The sequence below is a fragment of the Muntiacus reevesi genome, chromosome 3 (genome assembly GCF_963930625.1).
Source record: "Muntiacus reevesi chromosome 3, mMunRee1.1, whole genome shotgun sequence".
Taxonomy (NCBI): Eukaryota; Metazoa; Chordata; class Mammalia; order Artiodactyla; family Cervidae; genus Muntiacus; species Muntiacus reevesi.
This window is the reverse complement of record NC_089251.1, coordinates 83,147,134-83,164,673: the sequence shown is the minus strand read 5'-3', so window position 1 is coordinate 83,164,673 and position 17,540 is coordinate 83,147,134. Positions and strand designations below refer to the sequence as shown.

General features: G+C 46.3%; 1 protein-coding gene across 3 annotated transcripts in view; it reads left to right on the top strand.

The window, feature by feature from the left end:
* VIT (vitrin) overlaps positions 1-17,540 on the top strand; it is a 119,347-nt gene that overhangs the window by 61,562 nt on the left and 40,245 nt on the right. For 2 of the 3 annotated variants that reach the window (XM_065927394.1, XM_065927393.1), the window contains exons 6-7: positions 1,992-2,069; positions 7,811-8,002. In XM_065927394.1, the coding sequence (XP_065783466.1) occupies positions 1,992-2,069; positions 7,811-8,002 (270 nt within the window). The remainder of the gene's footprint in view (positions 1-1,991; positions 2,070-7,810; positions 8,003-17,540) is intronic. The other variant, XM_065927395.1, reaches the window with a different exon arrangement.

Sequence of the window (17,540 nt, the reverse complement as noted above, 5' to 3'; positions counted from 1 at the left end):
AGTGTCCCTGTGGCATTTGCATGGATAAAGGCACCCTCCTTGGGTCTGAGATAGCCCCACTCACTGTCCACCTGGCCTTCCCAGGTGGCGCTAGTGGTAAAGAACCCACCTGCCAATAGGGAAAAAGTAAGAGACGCAAGAGGCCCAGGTTTGATCCCTGGGTCGGAAAGATCCCCTGGAGGAGGGCATGGCAACCCACTCCAGTATTCTTGCCTGGAGAATCCCATGGACAGAGGAGCCTGGAGGGCTACAGTCCACTGGGTCGCAAAGAGTCAGACAAGACAGTGACTTAGCACAGCATACGCTGTCTACTTGGAGCAGGGCCGAACTGGGCTTTCATAAGATGAAGTACCTCCCTTGAGCCCAAACATGTGCCACTTTCTCACCTTGAGTGACATTCATAGCTAACACCAGAATAACTTCTTTGCATCTCTATGGTGATACATGGTTCCAAAACATCTTAACTATTTTTTTCCTTCAGATCCCTACAACTGTCTAGTAAATTGGTCCATATTTTCTGAATTATCATTACCCATATTTTCTGAATTAAAAAAAAAAAACACCAAGAGTCTTAGAGATTGAGGCAGTTAACCATTGGTAAAATAGAAACAGAAACCTAGATTTTCTTGCTCTCAATCCCAAACCCTTCCTGAGAGCCTGTTACCCATTCTACCTCATGACCCTTGCTGTTCCTTGTGCCAGAAGGTGAACTTTGGTGAACTCAGGCACTAGATTCTGTTCCACTGCCCATCTCTATTTGACACTCCACACCGTCTCCTCTCCAAGCCCATCCTATAGTAGTATTCCCTTGGGTTGAGAGTTAAAAATGCTTTCATTATCAGGTGGAAATGTCACAGAACAGGCGAGACCCCTTCCAAGTGTATTTAAATTTTAACAGAGATCTAAGAGAAAGGGTTAGTCATTCAGTTATGTCCAACTCTTTGCAACCCCCATGAACTGCAGCCTACCAGGTTCCTCTGTCCATGGAATTCTCCAGGCAAGAATGCTGGAGTGGGTTGCCATTCCCTTCTCCAGTGGCTCTTCCCAACCCAAGGGTTAAACCTGGGTCTCCTGCATTCAGGACAGATTTTTTACTGTCCGAGTGACCAGGGGACAGAGATCTAAGCACTAAGGTAATTCCTCAGTTATACTTACTGAGCATCTACTGCATTCCAGACACTGCTCCAGGTCCTGGGGATTTAACAGCCACCGTGAGACCAACTACCTGCCTCAGTGGGGCTTGTGTTCTTCTGACAGTTTCCATTTCCTTGGAATGAGACTCCCTGGTGGGACTTCAGGCCAACTCCCTGGCAGAGGACCACCATGAGCAGCAGTCTTCCCAGGCTTGTTCAGTCACACCAGGCTTGAGACTTGCCTACTCAGCCCCAGTCATTTTTCTTGTTTATGCCTCCACCATTTCCCTGATACACATTAGCATTTCTTCTCTAAACTTTCACTCCCTGGGTGGGCAACAAATGGCTATTTTCAAGGCTGATCTCTATTTACCTACTTTCAAGTTTCTCTAGTGCTGTGGAATTCAAATGGGTCCCACAGGGTCCATGAAAGTGAGAGGTAATTGTTCATGCACAGCCAGTCAGCCACGAGAGCTCCCATGTCCAAGAGAGTGTAGGGAGGATTTTCATCTACTGACCTGGTTCAACATTCAGAGTCACATGTATGAAAACTTTGCTTCCAGGTCACATCTTCACGAGCAAATAAGGGTTGCTCATGTTAATTCTGAGTCATGAAGATGTTATGGCTTCCTTTCTAATATTAATAAAACACAGGCAATACAGAAAAACAGAATGCCACTTGACTTTCTCACTGTAATCAACAATTCAGCAAAGGATGGGAGGGGGGTGGAGACTGACTGATTTCATTAAACTCAAGGGAAACAAATCAGAAGGAGGGAATCAACTTATCAGGATGCAACCATCTAAAATCTCTAGCTCCAGAAATAAATAGTTTTTTTTTTTTTCCTTTTTTTGCAGAAGGTAAACCCCAAAAAGGTATAACCTACCCATCGTCTCTTACATATTCATCATCTAAAAGCCCAGCTGCCAAAGCAGGCAAGTGTCCACATGTGATTTCATCTAAATCTTCTGATTTTGTAATGAGGCAATGCTGTGTTTTAGAAGATAGGGTGGAAATTAGCATCTTAACCAGTCAAGCTTCACTGACTCCAGTAATATTTTAACAGATGCCAGGAACACGGGCACAGAAATCAATGGGCTGAAGAGTGAGGCTTTATTTTTTGTTTGTGCAATTCTGAGATTATCTCCGTGTTGGTGTCATTTTTGTTCAGAATGATTGTTGCCTTGAATTTTATTGTATTGCTACTTTAGAAGATGACATGACATTCTGTCTGGAAATGTTCCCTGGTGCCTGAAAGGGAAAAGACTGTCTCTACTTAGGTATGAAATGAAGGGAAGCAAAGAAGGTGATGTGGCTTCTGTGACAATAGCAAGCCGCTAATCTCAACACCACCAGCCAAAACTGCACTGTCTGGGAGGTTGTGCCAACCCAGCTTCCTGTGAACCACCAAGGGGGTGCAGAGAGCACTCAGGCTAGGAAAATACCCTTTTCTGGGTTTCTGTGTAAAAGCAATAACTGTGTTATGCATTCCTGTCCTTTCTCCGGGGGAGGGGGTCGCGGGGGGTGGGGTAATATTTTGATTTCTCATCAAAGAGAAGCTGTGAGTTATTGTATGGTGGGATTAACATTACTTCCAGAAACCTGAAATAATGAAGAAACAGAAATAGTGAAGAATAGGAAAGCCTGGTGTGCTGCAGGAGTTGGACACTACTGAGGGACTGAACAACAACCGCAAGCTTGACAGGCTAGCTGACTTTGTTCCTGTCCATAACGTGAATGTGGTTTTAAAATAGGCAATATAAGCTAGCCAGCATTTTTGGAGCTTTTGCTGTGTGCCAGGCATTGTTCCAAGATCATTGGAACATTTACCTGATCTTTGTATTTGATCACCCCAGCAACACCATGGATATGTATTAATACTATTCTTAGCCCTAACTTAAGAGTTTGAGGAAACTGCAGCACCAGAGAAGTTTAATAACTTGCCCTTTGCCACACAGCAAGTAAGAAGCAGAGCTGAGAATCAAATCCAGTCATTCTGGCTCCAAAAAGCCCTCTCTACACTGTTATCCTGTATTTTTTTCTGCCAATTACAGTGTATATAAACAATCCTGACTTGAGGCACTTAGCATTCAAATAGAGGATGTTTCTCATTCCCCACCCCAGTTACTCTCCAATAATATCTTTAATGACTTCTTAATTATTCCAGTAATCTAGACCTGTTTTTGTTTGTTTAACTGCACAGAATCAAGTCTTCCTTAATGCCTCCCACAAGCAGAGGGTGGCACCCCATGGACCATTTCTGAGATGTCACCTGTCCCCTTCTGCTGTGGGCCCGGGGAGAGGACAAAGCAGGAAGGGAGAGAGGGAACATCCTCTTAGCCTGCACACCTCTCTCCCCCAAGGTGGCCTCAGACCCCTCCCCTTCTTCGAGTCCTTCTGCTGAGGGGCCTGGGTCAGGTGGGGCCACCGACAGCACAGTTCTGCCAGCACGGCCCCAGCCGTGGGAAATTCAGTGACACCTCTCCTCATGCAGAAAGCGGGGACTGGGCCCCTTCTGGCTTCTGCACTGGGCCATGGCCAGAATCTGGACAGATTCCCGCACCCCCTCCTGTGACTGTGCCAGACACCTGTCCCACACAGCGACCCTGAGGCAGAGGGCCAGGACACCCCCATTTCAGATACGGTTCAGCACCTTCCCCAAGCGCGCCACTCTAATGGCCGATGGCACTAGAGGTCTAACGGCATCCCCCTGATGTGGGTCAGGGAGAGGGGAGGGGCGGTGGGGGGAGAGAAACCAGTCACAACCAATGGTGACTTAGATGATCAGTGGCTTTCTAGGTCCTCCACAGCAGAGACTAGTTCCAAAACTTCTCTATCTGCCCGGGCACCATGGCCCAGCTTAGCACCACCCACCCCGCAGGCCTGACTCACTGAGCACCAGGAGGAATGTGGAGGAGCTGGTGTCTTCTCACACTGTGCTGCTACATACACATATTTTTTTGGCCACACCATCCTGCTTGTGGGATCTTAGCTCCCCAACTAGAGATTGAACCTGGATCCTGGGCAGTAAAAGCACCGAGTCCTAACCACTGGACAAGCAGAGAATTCCAATGCTGCTATGCACATTTAAAACTAACAAAAGCCATATCTCCCATCACCTGTCCCTTCTACCGAACCATCTCCACCTTCAATGACACCATCTCCATTTCTCACTATCAGCCTTTTATCACAAGACCATCCAGAGTTGTCTGAGTCTGAAAAATTAAATTCACTCAGTCATTCAGTTAACCATGTGCTGAGCACATTTGGTAGCAGACTCTGAGCTCAGCTGTAAAGATTCCAGCATAAAAGAGATACTAGGGTCTTATCCAGCCTCAAAATTAGAGGAACCTCTCTTTCACATGACAGTTCCACCATGCAGTGAGTCTCAACAATTCAAATAAAAAATCCAGTGAGAACAGTAAAAAGGGTGGCCCCCTTGGTTGCCACTCTTTCTTTGGTGATAAAATTCCTTTAGAAACGGAAGGAGGAGGGAGAACTGGAGATGCGCAGGCCAGCAGCTGCTCAGGTCCCAACCTGAACCTAACAAGATGCTTCCTGATCTCACCTAGAATGTGAGTGAACAGATAAATCAGGTTAGGATGATCCCCTCAAGCATCGCAACCCTCCCCTGGGGGAGAGGCAGGTGTATCACGATGATGTCAGCTCCTGTCATTTATCAAAGGTCTACCATGTGACAAGCATTGTGTGGCCCCCTTATAGACATGATCTCTAACTGTGGCAACAGCCCCCCAGCTAGGTCTGACCATCCCCACTTTACAGCAAAGGGAGCCAGGCTCAGAAGACTGGAGAGAGCCTCGTGGCCAGGCTGCTGAGGGCTGGAGCCAAAAGCCCAGCCGCCTGGCACTGGCTATGCTTCTCCAATCAGATTTTCTGGGTGCCCCCTAGATCAGTGGATCAGAATCTCTGTGAAAAGAGCCCTGGATCACCCCCACTGCAATCCTAATGATGTCCAGGTATAGGCAGCTGGGGGACCCCTTGGTGCGGTTGAGTATGGAGCTATTCTTGACCTTGTCCAAAGAATAATATGTCAAGAGTCTGAGGGAAGGTTTGAAATGTTTTTCCATGAAAATCTTTGAAAAAAGCCCAAGCTTCCATATACCTGAAGTTGTACAAAGGAACTATTTTTTTAGTAGTTTTATTTCAAATTTCTCTAAAGGAACCTGGTCTCATGAAGAATTCACTTGGTGTCACACCAGGCATTATATTCAATAAGAAATTGGAACCATTTGGGGTATTTTCTCTATCTTCCTCTTAGAGACAGCTCTATTCCTTGAAGGAGAGCAGGCAAAAATGACTAGGTCTTCCATGGAAGAGTGTGGAAGACCAAGGAGATGGCTCTGTTGGTTGAATTTATTTATGCTTGAAAATATTGTGTTCTAAGCAAGTAACATAAATGGCTGTCCACAGGATGTTTCATGTACTATCTAGCAAATCAATATCAGCAAAGGCAGACTGGCAGGGAAGCAGGTTGGCAACCTCAGAATTAGCCAATGGTATGAGAAAAAGATAATCCAGATCCTTAGTATCTAATGAGTTTAAAGTGGCAAAAATATTCACTATTTTCAAGTAAGTTTTTCTTTTAATTTAACTAATTGTGTTTTAATTAATAATTTGCAAGAACAATGAACTGTCAGTTTATTTATAGATTTCTCTCCAAATTAGTAATATATCCTCTTTCATAAAATATACGAGTGATTCTGTTAAATGGCTTTTCCCTGTATGAACCGAGCCTGTGTCTCCCTAAAGGGGCATTAATGCCTGGTAGCATTTACCAGAGGGTATAACAGAGGAGTACTTTGGAGAAATTAGAAACTTCCCTAGGACTTGTTATGAAAGCCCAGTTCCTTTAGAGTAATGGAAACGTCATAAATCACTCAGGTTTAGTTTTGCCCAAGGATGGCGTGAAGACTGGCTGAACCCCTGAGGCCGCTGCCAGCTCTTTAGCAATTAGTCTGGCACAGTCTCCAGGCGGATTTAAAGACGACCAGCTGCTAGCAAGCATCAGGGTAAATGTGGGACCCGCTTCCTGCGCTGCCAGCCTAGCGCCTGCAGGAGCAGACAGGATGGCCAAACTCTAGCCCAGTTCCAGGATGTTCTGTGCTGACCTGTGCTCCCAGGTCAACGCTGACTCCCGCAGGCAGTGACAGTGTCAAGGTGGGGAAGCTGGCGAGGACCAGGGCTGGGCAGTGGGTCTGAACACCCGCCCCCGCCCCACGTCTGGACAGGGCTGCAGTCTGACACGGCCCAGCACGCAGTGCCAAGAGGAGGCTGGGCGGCTCCCACAGGGTATAGAGCTTTCTAGCTCAGATGCTACCCCCCTGGCCTGCTGTTCTGTGTACCAAAGATGCTTCATCCTTAAGCAGAGTTACGGCTAGAGTGGGGATGCTGTCATAGGCTGAAAAAACAACCCCTGAAAAGATATCCCTATCCTAATCCTGGAATCTGCAGACGTTTTCTTACACAGCAAGAAAGAGGTAGGGGCAAAAAGGCTGGGAGGCTGGTGTGATTAAGTTAAGGATCTTTAGATGGTGGGGGGCGGGGGTGGTGGGCATGGTGGTGATCCTAGACTGTCTGAGAGCAGGGTTGTCAGGGAGACCCAATGCAATCACATGTATCCTTGTAAGAGGAGGGAGAGGGAGATTTAACACACACAGAAGAGAAGGTTGCATGAAAGTAGAGCAGAGAGAGAATTGAGGATGCCGGCCTTGGAGACTGGAGGGGTGTCAAGTCAATGCCTGCACTGCCACCAGGAAACAGAAGAGGCAAGAAGCAGATTTTCCCTGAGATCTTCCGGGGGAGGCCCGCCCCGTGATACTGCTCCCAGCTTTCTGCCTACAGGACACTGAGGGACTACATTCCTGTTGTTTTAGGCCACTGAGTTTAAGGTAATTAGTTGTAGCATCCCCAGGAAACTAATACAGACGCACGGATGTAGAAGCCGGCACACCTGCCATGGGGTCCAGCCGGCACACGTGAGGGTGGCTGCTATTCCCTCCCAGGGCTGGGGTGCTGTTCACTCTGGGGGCCATGTGGTCTTCCCTTCTGACGCAGACCCGTGGTTCTCTATACAACCCCAAGGTTCAGTGGGCCGCTTGCCCCCCATGCCCCCAACCCAATAAATTCAGATCATTTAAAATCGTGGAAGCAATCTAAATCATCACATGTGGATGAGGAATAACGTTTAGAAGAAGAAACGAGAAGGCCTTTACCCTCTGATAAGTTCTGTTACCCCATTTTACAGATGCGGAAACTGGGACCTGGAGGAGTTAGTCGACTAGTCATGAACCAAATCTAAGACACGTTCTCTAAAACAATAAAAGCCCTGACAGCACCCCTTACCTCTAGTCCAACATGAACTGAAACAGCGTATATATCCATGAACCATTGCTTCTGGTGTATGGCAAATTAATTTGATGATTAATCATGTTCAGCCTTGTTCAGGTGGCTATTGTTTTGAGCTGCCTTTAAATATTGTATCATTATTTCATCTTTGGTTCATTTATCGACTTATTCCTTCATCCAGATTGTACATGCCTCCACAGCAGCTAGCACAGGACTTTTCTCATAGCTAGTGTTCAAGAATTACTTATTTCCGTCCTGAAGAGCCTACCAGCTATTCTGTAAGCCCCAGTGTAATTCCACTTTCTTACAGGTGAGACCGCAAGAGCAGATCAGAGCCCATCGGTTCCAGGGGCAGCAGCACAGCCAGTCACTGTGACGCAGGTCCCGGGGACCACCGCCATCGAGGCCACCCACACCATCTTGCCAAAGCCCTCCCCATCTGCAGGCTCTACCACCAGCAGCCTCCGACCACAGCCCGTGGGCCAGAGAAGCAAGGACCTGGGTCAGTAGGTAGACTGTATGTTGCCATGCGCTAGAAAAGTGGGAGACTGGGTTTTTAGGGTCAACAGCTTGTATGAATGCTGTGTATGGAGTTTTGAGCTGGGTAAGGGAAGAACTCCGGAGACCTGGGCCGGGGGTGTGCACCGTGTCTTCCCATATTGAAGGGGTAAATTGAGCTCATGATAATTCAAAACTGAACTGAAAGCTAAGCAAACTATGTAGAAGGACTTAATACAGATTTGATAATAGGACTGCTATTAATCATACTTTGGAACGTAGGATATTATGTGAAACTTTCCCATTGCAAAATCTCCATTTCTCCAAAAGCTCAGCTGGAGGGCTAATAGATTCCTGTGTAAACACTGTTGGGTTTTAAGGGACAAACTGAATACTCCTGGAAGTCTTCAAATATTAGAAGCAAGCAAAAACAAAAAAGAATCCCTTTAAGAAAAGTCAGCTCGCTCAAGTTTTTATTTCTTCTCTGACTGCTTTTTGTCTTACCACTTGCATCCATGTCTTGAATCATGTTTTAGGTTTTACCAAAGTCCCGTTTATGGAATTAACCTTGGTATTACATCAAACACGACCTTAGGAGCGCATTGGATAATCCAAACAACAGCTTTACAGTCTTCGATGTTAGGCACCCTGGGCAATGAGCATCTATCTCATTGCTAAAGGTCCTCTGGCAAGAGGGTAGGAAATTCCACAGAGCAGGTGTCGCTGTGTCCAGGCTACTTCTAAATATCTCCCACCTGGTATCACTTTTTGCTCCTAGGAGGAAGTGCCGAGGACTGGGTCTTCTCAGCCTCACCTCCAGCTTCCAAACATCGCTGCCACATAGCATGGCCCTTCCCTCTTTCCTGTCAGAGCCCAGCTCTCTAGTCATCTTTCTAGTCAACAAGTCCAAACACGTTCCGTGTGCTAGACACTCTTCTAAGCCCCTGACAAATATTAACCTATTAAATCCTCAAGACAACCCTATAAAGCAGATACAGTGCTTCTAATTTGATTAATTCACCGTATTGAGGAAGAAACTGGCCCCCAGTCACCCTGAAGGGAAGCCGCAGAGCCGGGCTCCAAGACCAGCAGCCAGCTCTCCCGTGATGCTGCCCCGGCGACAGGAGCCATCTCCACTGTGAACAGACACCCAAGGCCCTCACCGTGTGGCGCAGAGACTGAGGCCTGGCCTGCCTGGACACGGACAGGGTGACAAGATCAGAGGGTCTAGACACAGCCAACTCCTGCTCTGATTAGTCATAAACAGTCACAGGATGCACAGCCCATTCTCTGCCTGTGCCAGGCACCCTGCACGCATTATTTTAATCTTCCCAACAGTTCTATGAAGTAGGAATTATTATTATTCATCCGATGCATGGCTCACGGAAGAAGTTATAACCTAAAGTCCCCAAATAAAAATGCCACAAAAATCATTTCTGAAATATATTAACACGCTACCCCCTCCTCTTGATTCTTTTAAAGACTTGTGAGTAGCTGAGTGAGCTGCCTGCTCCTGGTGTCTCCTTAGAGGACGGCAATTTTTATATAACACATTTAATTAAGCCTGGGGCATATTTACTTTGCTACACTGGGAGCTTGGAAATCCTGTCACAAGTTGGGCCTGTGCTTGTGGAAAACCTCAAGCAACTTGAAGCAGTGGCTCCCAGCCTGGCAAAGCTTCCTTATTCCTGGCTTGGGGACACAAGCTTTGGGCAGCGGCCTTGCAGCCCGTCAGCATTTGCTCTTCATCCCGGTCCAGCACCCACGTCCGTGCTGCCCCACAGACTCCTAGACAAATATCCAGGGCAAGCGCTCTGTGTAGCCTGCGCCCTAATTGCTACGAGAGGAGCCAAACTGGGGAGGGAGGCAGGAAGAGAGGACTTTTCAAAACATGAATGGTTTACTCAAAGGATTTTCTGTAGGAATGAAGAAGAGTGAAGATTCATGTTTGAATGCCTATGTCTTTTTTTTTTTTTTAAATAACAGCCTTCTTGAGATACTTTTTGTCTACCGTACAATTCACTCATTTGAAATATTCAGTTCAATGATTTTCAGTGTACTCAAAGTAGTGCGACCATCACCACAGTCAGTTCTAAAACATTTTCATCACCTCAAAAAGAAACCCCACACTCACTGACAGTCACTTACCACGTCCCCCTAAAGGCCTCCCCCACTGGCCCTAGATAACCACCAATCTACTCTCATGAATGTCTATCCTAGGGCTTGGCTGTAGATATCGCTGTGATATTTTAGCGCAAGTGTACTAAATAATATTTAACATATAGATAGCTTATTTCTTCAAATAGCTAAAAATATTCTATTAAATTATGAGAGCAACTCTCCTGCTGATGGACAAGTAAGGCACTACTGATGCATTTAAGTGATTTTTTTTTCCTTACATATATGTGATTGTAGCCAAAAGATTCTAGAAGTGACGGTAGATGGGGCGCTGAAACAAAACCTAATTCATGTATTCACTCAAAAGCATTCCTTGAGTGCCCATGTGTGTCAGGCTCCATTCCAGGGTCTTGGGCTATGGCAGTGAATATATCCTACCAAGATCTCCCAAGACCCCTGCAGCAAGACACCTAAGAAGTGTGAGGCAGAACAGGAGCAGCCTGCTTTTGGGGGTCTCGGAGTCATATTTGCTCTCCGATGAGCTCAAGAGCTGCCTTTCAGACCAGACACAGGCATGGGAGGGAATCCAGGAGAGTCGAAACTTTGCAGGAAGAAAAGAAAGGGGCTCTCTCAGCTCATGAAGAGAAGCTGATGCAGGTGGCAGGACTCCCAGGAAGATGGGCTGGACACCAAGGTCACATCTCAGCCTCTTAACTGACCTGCAGTTGTGCAAACCTAACAAGACAGAGAAGAGTACAGAACAAGAGAAGCCTGGGGGGAGGCATGTTCATGGGAGAGGCCAGTGGGGTAGGAATGTTGGCACCTAGTGGAGCCAGGCAGTCAGAGGGCTGCTTCCCAGGACCAGAGCGGGCAGGCTGGAGAACGAGGTTCAGCGTTATGCTGAGGAAAGGGCTCTGGAAACAATGGACGATGCCTTACATCCACCAGCAGGGTCCGCTGAATCTACTGCAGTTTGGAAGGTGAAGTGTGGCTTCGCCCGGCATTATTTTCTGGTCAGGTTTATCTCAAGAAGTGCCCGGGATGCCTCAGCCAATCTAATTACACAGCATCATATGTGTCCACACTAAAGGGTAAACACCAGAGGGGAGCAGAGCGCCACCTGGTGGAGGGGCTGGTGACACACCTTTCTACTCCAAGCCACCCCCTGACCACCGTCCGCTAAGGAAGAAGTGGTGAAACCTGGGACAGGAAGGAACCAGTATCTATAAAAAGCCTGACCCTTCCATGTGCAATTTCCCTTCTCACCTACATGTATCTCATCTCTGAATGCTTATCTTCCTTCAGGTATCAGGAGAAGATTTTTCTTAAAATCCAGTCTTATAAAACAGTAAGACAAATATTCAAAAAGAAAAATAGGTGAAGGTTATGACCAGGCAGGCCATGAAGGAAGAACTACAAACAGCCAATAAATATAACAGATGTTCACCAGGAATCAAATACACTCAAAGTAAACAGTAAGGTGTCAGTTTTCACCAAGTCACATGGGAAATTGATAAAACACGGTTTGGGCAACAGTGTAGAGATATGACCCAGCATTTGCACTTACAGGAATATATCCTAAGATAATTATCAGTCAAAGTCAAAAAGAAGCCTGGACATAGATGTTGTTCATGATATAAAAATAAGTGGGGACAATTTAATTGTCGATTGTCAGAATGGTTAAAAAGTCACTACACAGCTATTAAAATATGCATACTTACTGACAAGAGAAGATTGGAATGTGACAGGTTGTTAAGTCAAAGAAGCAGGCTACAAAATAGGATGTCTACCAATCTCATGTGTTATAATTATGTTTTTCACATGAGAATATGTGCATAGAAAAAGGAATAGGAATAGAACACTGTATACCAAAATTGTAAACCAGCCACTGCTGGATAGAGGGATTGCAGATGATTCTTTACTACCCATAGTGGATATGTTGGTAGTGACCACGTGTTCACTTTATAATTAGAAAACAGAGCTATTTTGAGTTTGTGCCCAAATAATTGGAACAAGAAAGCAGAGACATCACTTTGCCAACAAAGGTCCATATAGCCCAAGCTATGGCTTTTCTAGTAGCCATGTGGAAAAGGCAATGGCACCCCACTCCAGTACTCTTGCCTGGAAAATCCCATGGATGGAGGAGCCTGGTGGGCTGCAGTCCATGGGGTCGCTAAGAGTTGGACATGACTGAGTGACTTCCTTTTTACTTTTCACTTTCATGCATTGGAGAAGGAAATGGCAACCCACTCCAGTGTTCTTGCCTGGAGAATCCCAGGGGTGGGGGAGCCTGGTGGGCTGCTGTCTACGGGGTTGCACAGAGTCGGACACGACTTAAGCGACTTAGCAGCAGCAGTAGCCATGTATGGATGTGAGCATTGGGCCATAAAGAAGGCTGAGTGCTGAAGAATTGACACCTTTGAACTGTGGTGCTGAAGAAGACTGTTAAGAGTCCCTTGGACAGCAAGGAGATCAAACCAGTCAATCCTAAAGGAAATCAGTCCTGAATATTCATTGGAAGGACTGATGCTGAAGCTGAAACTCCAATACTTTGGCCACCTGATGCGAAGAACTGACTCATTGGAAAAGACCCTGATGCTGTGAAAGATAGAGGGTAAGAGGAGAAGGGGGTGACAGAGCATGAGATGGTTGGATGGCATCACCAACTCAATGGATGTGAGTTTGAGCAAACTCTGGAAGATAGTAAAGGACCAGGACGACTGGCGTGCTGCAGTCCATGGGGTCACAAAGTGTCAGACACAACTCAGCAACTGAACAATTAACAACAGTTGGAACAAAGACAAAAGGAATGAAAAGTTATGGTGGATAAACTTGATTCTAAGAAAAACTGATGTTTTCCCATGACCTCTTATCTCTCCCCTTCCATGAAACTTGGTTCTTTCTCTCAACCAGTTTTTATGTGGTCCCTTTCCCCCCAAAACAGACTTTGCAGCTCTCCTCATAGAATCTCCCTTCTCCCTCTGCCCTTTTAAAAACCTTGCTTCAGAAAAATTGCCTGGTGAATAATGAATGCTGAAATGTATTCAATTCTCCCACAGAGTAATTAAGGATAACCCATTGTGTACCCTTAAAAATGACTGAAAGCTAATGCTATTTGCATCAATACCATGTTAATGCAGTTTAAGCAAACTGCTAAATGTTAAATGACATTTCTATTGAGGAATTACTGTAACCCCCTCAGGAGAGGCACAGCTGAATTATTATAAGAATAATGAAGTATAAAGAAATATGGCACTTTAGGAAAAGATGCTTTGACAGTTGTGGAGTGCGAGGGCTACTGTTACCTGGAATTTTCAGTCAGCATTTTCAGTTAAATCCTTTTCTTCCCCTCATTTCAATGCCCCCTCCAGAGCAGGTTCAGGCCACCCAAGGACAAAACTTTACTTTGGTTCTGACCTTGGTAATATCTTGCTAGGAGGGATCATGGAAAGAATGAGAAGAGTTAAATTAAAATTCATGCTCTGGCCAGTCAAATGTTATTACAGATCTCTGGTCCACCACCACCTACAAACCAAAAATCCTTTTCACTCAGTCATGTCCGACTCTTTTCGATTCCGTGGACTGTAGCCCATCAGGGTCTTCTGTCCCTGGAATTCTCCAGGCAAAAATACTGGAGTGGGTTGCCATTTCCTTTTCTCAGGGATCTTCCCAATCCAGGGATCAAACCCGGGTCTCCTGCACTGCAGGCAGACTCTACCATCTGAGCCACTACCTATATTAACATCCAAAATAGCCCCCAAGCTAATCCAGGTGAGAACCTGAACTCACCTTTCTAGCTACTGGAGGAAGTTAAGCTTGTTTACATGGAGGTTGTCTTTCCAAATCCTTGTCATTTGACTCAGATTTGAACAGAAATCATTAAACCAGATATGTCAACAAAAAATACTGCTCAGGGGCCCAACTTGTAAGGAAGCCATTAAATAAGCAAAGCGCCACTCCCTTGAGGCAATTTTTTGGAGATTGTAATAGAAATTCCTAAGGATTCAGTGACTAGGCTCTTATAAACTTGAAAAGGGATACTCTCTGGGGTTTATCCTTGAGGAACTTGAGTCAAAGAAGCCTTTATCATTTCCCAGGAAAGGGCAGAGCCAATTTTGCTCGAGTACTTCTGTGACACGGGGAACAGAAATCATCCTTTCTCCTCCAGCAATTCTCCTATGAATCATGACACTCCCTGGCTCCCTTTTTTTCACTTCTGTGTGCATCCCTTCAAGGTTTTCTTGCAGGAAGGGGGGCCCCTTCCAGGGTCCGAAACTGGGCTCTTGTCTAACACTCAGAAATGAATTGTCAGAGGAGACACGTGCTGACAAAGCATAGATTTTATTGGGAAGGGCACCCGGGTGGAGAGCAGGAGGGTAAGGGAACCAGGAGAACTGCTCTGCCGGTGGCTCGCAGTCTTGGGTTTTATGGTGATGGGATTAGTTTCCGGGTAGTCTTTGACCAATCATTCTAATTCAGAGTCTTTCCTGGTGGCGCACGCGTCGCTCAGCCAAGATGGATGCTTGCTAGAGGGATTCTGGGAAGTGGAACGACATGCGGGGTCTCCTTTTGACCTTTCCCGAACTCTTCCGGTTGGTGATGGCTTATTAGTTCCACATTCCTTATCAGAATCTCCTGTCATAAAACAACTCATGCAAACGGTTACTATGGTGCCTGGCTGGGATGGGCAGTTTCAATCAACGTGCTTCCCCTAACAGTTTGGCCCAGGAAATGGGGATGCAGATACATGAAACAAGTTCTTTTCTCTGAGAGGCTGTTGAGGCCTGCAGAGATGAGAAAGGAGAATCTAGCCTGGTTAGATGCTTTCCACAAACTCTGCCTGGGGCCTGGGCCATGAGCTGACAGACTTAACAGACAGTTGGCTTTACAGCCTCGGAACACAAGGAAGGAGAAGAGTCCAGTCTCTTGCTAGAGGTACCTGTCCTCCACATGTTAAAAGATTCCTTGAGATTGCAGACTCTTTTGCTTTGATGCCAGATGAGAGCAGGGGCTCCCAGTCCACTGGACAGACTGAGAGCTTCTATGCCTTCCCAATTGCCTGTTTGCCAACGTACATGCTGAGGTTCAGGACAAAAGGCTTAAGAATTAGATCTCTGGGCAGGCCAAGGACTCCAAGGCCACTTTAGACCTTAACAGGCCTGGGGGACTAGTCATTCAGGCAGTCAAACATGGGGCACGGCTTCCTTTTGTGCTGTTGGCCTTCTCTGCAACCCCAAAGTACAGCCAACCACAGAGAGGAAGGCTGACTTCCAAGGAAAATCTGAATGAGGGGCACTTTCATCAGGGGACAAAAAAAGAGAAGAAAACAGATTGCTGGTTGCATGTTAATCAGCTGATCCTGTTTAATCCCACCCCCTGGGGTATCCAAAGGCAGGAGTCTCTGAAGCCAGAAACCTGGCAAGGCTGCCGGCTGCTTCCCAGCCTTGCTCTGCTGCACCTACAAACACCGTCCCCTGCACAGTGCTGGCCCCTGCAGCTCACCTCCAGGTCATGCCCAGCTTTTAACCTCTAATAACCATCCCTTTGCTCTGTCCGATCTCAGTGTCCGTTTTCAGTGTCAGAGGTATGTCTCTACCAGTCAGGATGCCCTGGGGCTCCCAGGGGCTTGGGACTGCTGGAGAGGTCCCTCATTTGGGCAGCCTAGGCCCCATCCTGCCATCCCAGGACCTGCCTCTGGGACAAAGTGCAAATGCCCAGACACACCATGAGAATCAGACTTGGCTTGGGGGGTGATGGCAACGAAGCACTTATTCGACTTCTGGCTCCTGTTTCTTCTTGCCCAACAACCCAAGACTGCTTTTTAGCATTTGATCCCATTCCCTTTTCATAACCTTTTATAGCCTTACTGTCTGGGTCTCCAGCCCTGAGTCTCCCTTTCTCAACTGTTCTCTTTGTGTTCCTAGTAACTAAGACTCCATCCCACTGACCACACTGATGGTCCCAGCTCCTTTATCCCTCAAATCCTCCTCTTTTCTGCTGCTCTTCCCACTCCACTATCACCTCTGCAACTTTGTTCTGAGCACTCACACCCTCCTGTGGGCCAGAGCACCCTGCCTTGGGGCTTCTGCTCGCCCGAAGTACTCAGTTCAGTTCAATTCAGTTGCTCAGTCGTGTCCGACTCTTTGCAACTCCATAGACTGCAGCAGGCCAGGCCTCCCTGTCTATCACCAACTCCCAGAATTTACTCAAACTCATGTCTATTGAGTTGGTGATGCCATTCAACCATCTCATCCTCTGTCATCTCCTTCTCTTCCCACCTTCAATCTTTCCCACCATCAGGATCTTTTCCAATGAGTCAGTTCTTCGCATTAGGTGGCCAAAGTATTGGAGTTTCAGCTTCAACATCAGTCCTTCGAATGAATATTAGGACTGATTTCCTTTAAGATGGACTGGTTGGATCTCCTTGCAGTCCCAGGGACTCTCAAGAGTCTTCTCCAACACCACAGTTCAAAAGCATCAATTCTTCAGTACTCAGCTTTCTTTATAGTCCAACTTTCACAACCATACATGACCACTGGAAAAACTATAGCTTTGACTAGACGGACCTTTGTTGGCAATGTAATGTCTCTGTTTTTTAATATGCTGTCTAGGTGGGTCATAGTTTTTCTTTCAAGGAGCAAGTGTCTTTTAATTTCATGGCTGCAGTCACCATCTGCAGTGATTTTGGAGCCCAAAAGGATAAAATCTGTCACTGTTTCCACTGTTTCCCCCTCTATTTGCCATGAAGTGATGGGACCACATGCCATGATCTTAGTTTTCTGAATGTTGAGTTTTAAGCCAACTTTTTCACTTCCTCTTTCACTTTCATCAAGAGGTGCTGGTGCTCAGGCCTGCACAAATCTCAGAGTCCGGAGCTAGCTCCTGCAGATAGGGGAGCCACTGGCACATGGGATCGTCACCTGACTCTTAATTCTGATAAAATCATGCATATCAGATAGTCAGCCAACTTCTCAGCTAGAAAATCATCAGATCATAGAACTGGGAAGAACTGTATAAAGCGCTTCTGGTCTGTATGTTTGTAACGAACAGCTCAGCAATGACTCTTTTGAACTGCAAGGTAGCTAGATCAGGGACTGTAACTCGATCCAGTTTTCTCATCCTACCCATTTTCAGTGTTTTATGTGTTGGTGTTTCAGATTAGTTCAGAAGTCTTATTTTTAACCTTCTATGTACTTTCGTGACTTCTGTCCTGTAATCACAGCCCATTAAAATATTTACTCAATGCCACATTGAAAAAATAAAATGACGTGGATCTGATCTGATTTCCCACCAAACAAGTGAATCCCTTGTGATGTGGCAGACAGAGGCCTTGCCTATGTTTTTTTGTTGTTTAGTCACTCAGTCGTGTCTCTCTTTTCGACCCCATGGGCTACATCCCACCAGTCTTGTCTGTCCGTGTGATT